Below are 2,536 nucleotides of genomic sequence, written 5' to 3' on the forward strand. Positions count from 1 at the left end.
TTTTTATTAATAACATCTGACACAATCTGAGTTTGTAAGTGCGCTCATACATTTCTCTCTGTGATGCTACATTTTTACATCAGAAGGACATGAAACAAAGTTCCCATCGAGCCTGACAGTGATCAGACAGACCACTTGTGTTATTGATTATATTGATTATTCTGCACAGTGATTTGCTCCATGCGTTTGATTTAAAGTCTGAGTACAGCTGTGATGCAGTAACAGGTCTGAGCTTCAGTTTATCAAAAACCTTGTTTATGAAGTGACTCCACCTCCTCTAGCTGTATGTCTCCAGACGGGACAGACAGCAGGACCTCCAGTCTGCCCCCCTGTCCTCACACCTCATTTCTGTCCAAATGCAGCAGATGGTCTGTCCTGTCTGGACGCTGTGAGCCTCTGCAGCGTCTTCCCAGTCCAAAGTGCGTGTTGCTCCAGTCGGTCCGGTCCGGTCCGGTCCGGTCTTGGTCAGGACCAGCGGACCAGCAGCTGGTCTCCGTCTTCGATGGAGAAAAACCCGAGAGTCTTCAGGTCGCTGTCGATCTCTATCTCCTTACCCACAATCTAGAATGATACAACATTTCACATGTAAAAAGAGTATTTGGTGGAAACTTTCATCCAAACTGTCTTCCCACTGCTCTAGGAACTACTGATCACTGTTCTGTGACATCAGTGATTCTCAACCTTTTTCATATCAAGGACCCTAATTTAGTCCACATTAGAGCCACAGACCCCCATTTGATGAGATTTTGTCTCTCTGACCCAAATCTGAGAATATTTTTATTGTTATATATGATTTTGTCCAGAATCCCATGACTATCTGTATTGTAGGTAGAGAGATAACAGAGAAACTATGATCACAACAGTCATTCTGCTACATTCGCCAACTGTGTTAACTTCTTCTAAATGAAATAGTGGTGAAGTTTAACAGTTCATCCATTTGCTGGGGACCCCCTGGAATGCCCTCAAGGACCCCTGGTGGTCCACGGACCCCACGTTGAGAACCACTGTGTTACATCTTACTGTGTTTCTGTTGTATGCAAATCTGCTTCACCTTTGAGCTGGTGTAGGTGAGCTTCAGCTCTGCAGCGGGGATCTTCAGCAGCCGGTACAGCAGTCCCTTCACCTTCTGAACCACCATGGAGGCTGCAGCAACACAGCAGACCAGACAGAGTGTTACTGTAGTGAAGCTGCTGTAGCAGGCCTGCAGTCTGGTGTAGGGGGGAGTGTATCTAATGCCGCTTTTCCACCGCATGGTACCGACTCAACTCGACTCTACTCTGCTCGCCTTTTCTGGTTTTCCATTGGGCAAGTACCAGGTACCAGGTACCATATCACCTGGTACCTGGTACTGCTTTTGGTAGCACCTCCGTCGAGGTTCCAAGCGAGCTGAGGCGACACCAAAAGGTGACGTGAAAACTGCAGACTACTGATTGGTCAGAGCATCTTGAGACGCGAGAATGGAACGTTTCTCCACACAATACACAAACATCGACACTTTCTGTAGGTGTTTTAGGTCTCTATAAACAGATATCTGCATATGAGACGTCGTCTCTCAACTCCGACTCCGTTCTCATGTCTCAAGTTGCTAATCGGACTGTAAACGATGACCGGCGCACGGAAGAGGAAGTCTTGGCCCGGATGTCCGCTGGCTACACCGGAAACCCTGAAATATTGGCCGTCGCCCCCAGAGTCTAATCGTCGTCAGACCGATAGACGATGGGTTCAGAGATCGGTCTGTTAGAGCTCCTGTTGTCCCTCAGTGTCACCAAGACAAATTCCAAACTCATTACACCTCGTTTACCTGGGAGTTTCTTCTCGATCGGCTTCCTGTCGGCTTCGTCTGGAAACACAAATGTCACCTCTAGTGGGGAGAGATGGGAGAAGGATTAGCGTTTCCACAGGTAACCTCTGATATACAGGTGAGGAACAGGAACCAATCACAGAACAGATTGGAGGAAGAGGCGGGACTAACTTATCAGTTGGTTCTTCAGGGCGAAGGGCTGCTGCTTCTTCAGCTCTCCTTCCTCCGGAGCGCCGTACTCTGACAGAGAAGACGAGAAAACCATCAGAATCAACACTCAGAATGTTTCTGCTGTTTCTGAACTGATGACAACAAGCAAATTCTGTTTACAACTCCACAAAATGAGGTATGAAACATTTTAAGACGTTTTTTTTTTTTTAAGATTTCAGACTTTGGTTTTGGCATCACACCTAACATCACCATGCAGGTCAATGCGATGAATATTAATTTCATTATTTAACATGTGATTTTGCATATGTGGGCCACATCGATGTACACTGTAGGGCTGAACAATTCATCGAAATTTTATCGAAATCGCAATATGGCCTACTGCAATTTTCAAATCACAGGAGGCGCAATATTTGTTAAAGGTGAAATGTGTGTCAAAATTCCTTTTTAGTAAATATTGTGGTGCTGCAGAGATGTCCTGGCCTACACATCATATTCTACAGACTTAAGAAAACATAATCATTTTAATACGTTTTTCAATGAAAATGAGAATAATGATGTAAAAAT

General features: G+C 45.3%; 1 protein-coding gene across 1 annotated transcript in view; it reads right to left on the reverse strand.

Annotated features, from left to right (window-relative positions):
• tbce (tubulin folding cofactor E) overlaps positions 1-2,536 on the reverse strand; it is a 10,607-nt gene continuing 8,071 nt past the window's right edge. Inside the window, exons 9-12 of the mRNA XM_071523356.1 lie at positions 1,973-2,041; positions 1,802-1,861; positions 1,052-1,143; positions 1-561 (exon numbers count right to left, since the gene is read on the reverse strand). Of these exons, the coding sequence (XP_071379457.1) occupies positions 466-561; positions 1,052-1,143; positions 1,802-1,861; positions 1,973-2,041 (317 nt within the window). The 3' untranslated portion in view covers positions 1-465. The remainder of the gene's footprint in view (positions 562-1,051; positions 1,144-1,801; positions 1,862-1,972; positions 2,042-2,536) is intronic.

The sequence above is a fragment of the Centroberyx affinis genome, unplaced genomic scaffold (assembly GCF_046629955.1).
Source record: "Centroberyx affinis isolate AG114_WGS23_722 - 3 ecotype Tasmania unplaced genomic scaffold, CSIRO-AGI_Caff_v1 ptg001082l_1, whole genome shotgun sequence".
Taxonomy (NCBI): Eukaryota; Metazoa; Chordata; class Actinopteri; order Beryciformes; family Berycidae; genus Centroberyx; species Centroberyx affinis.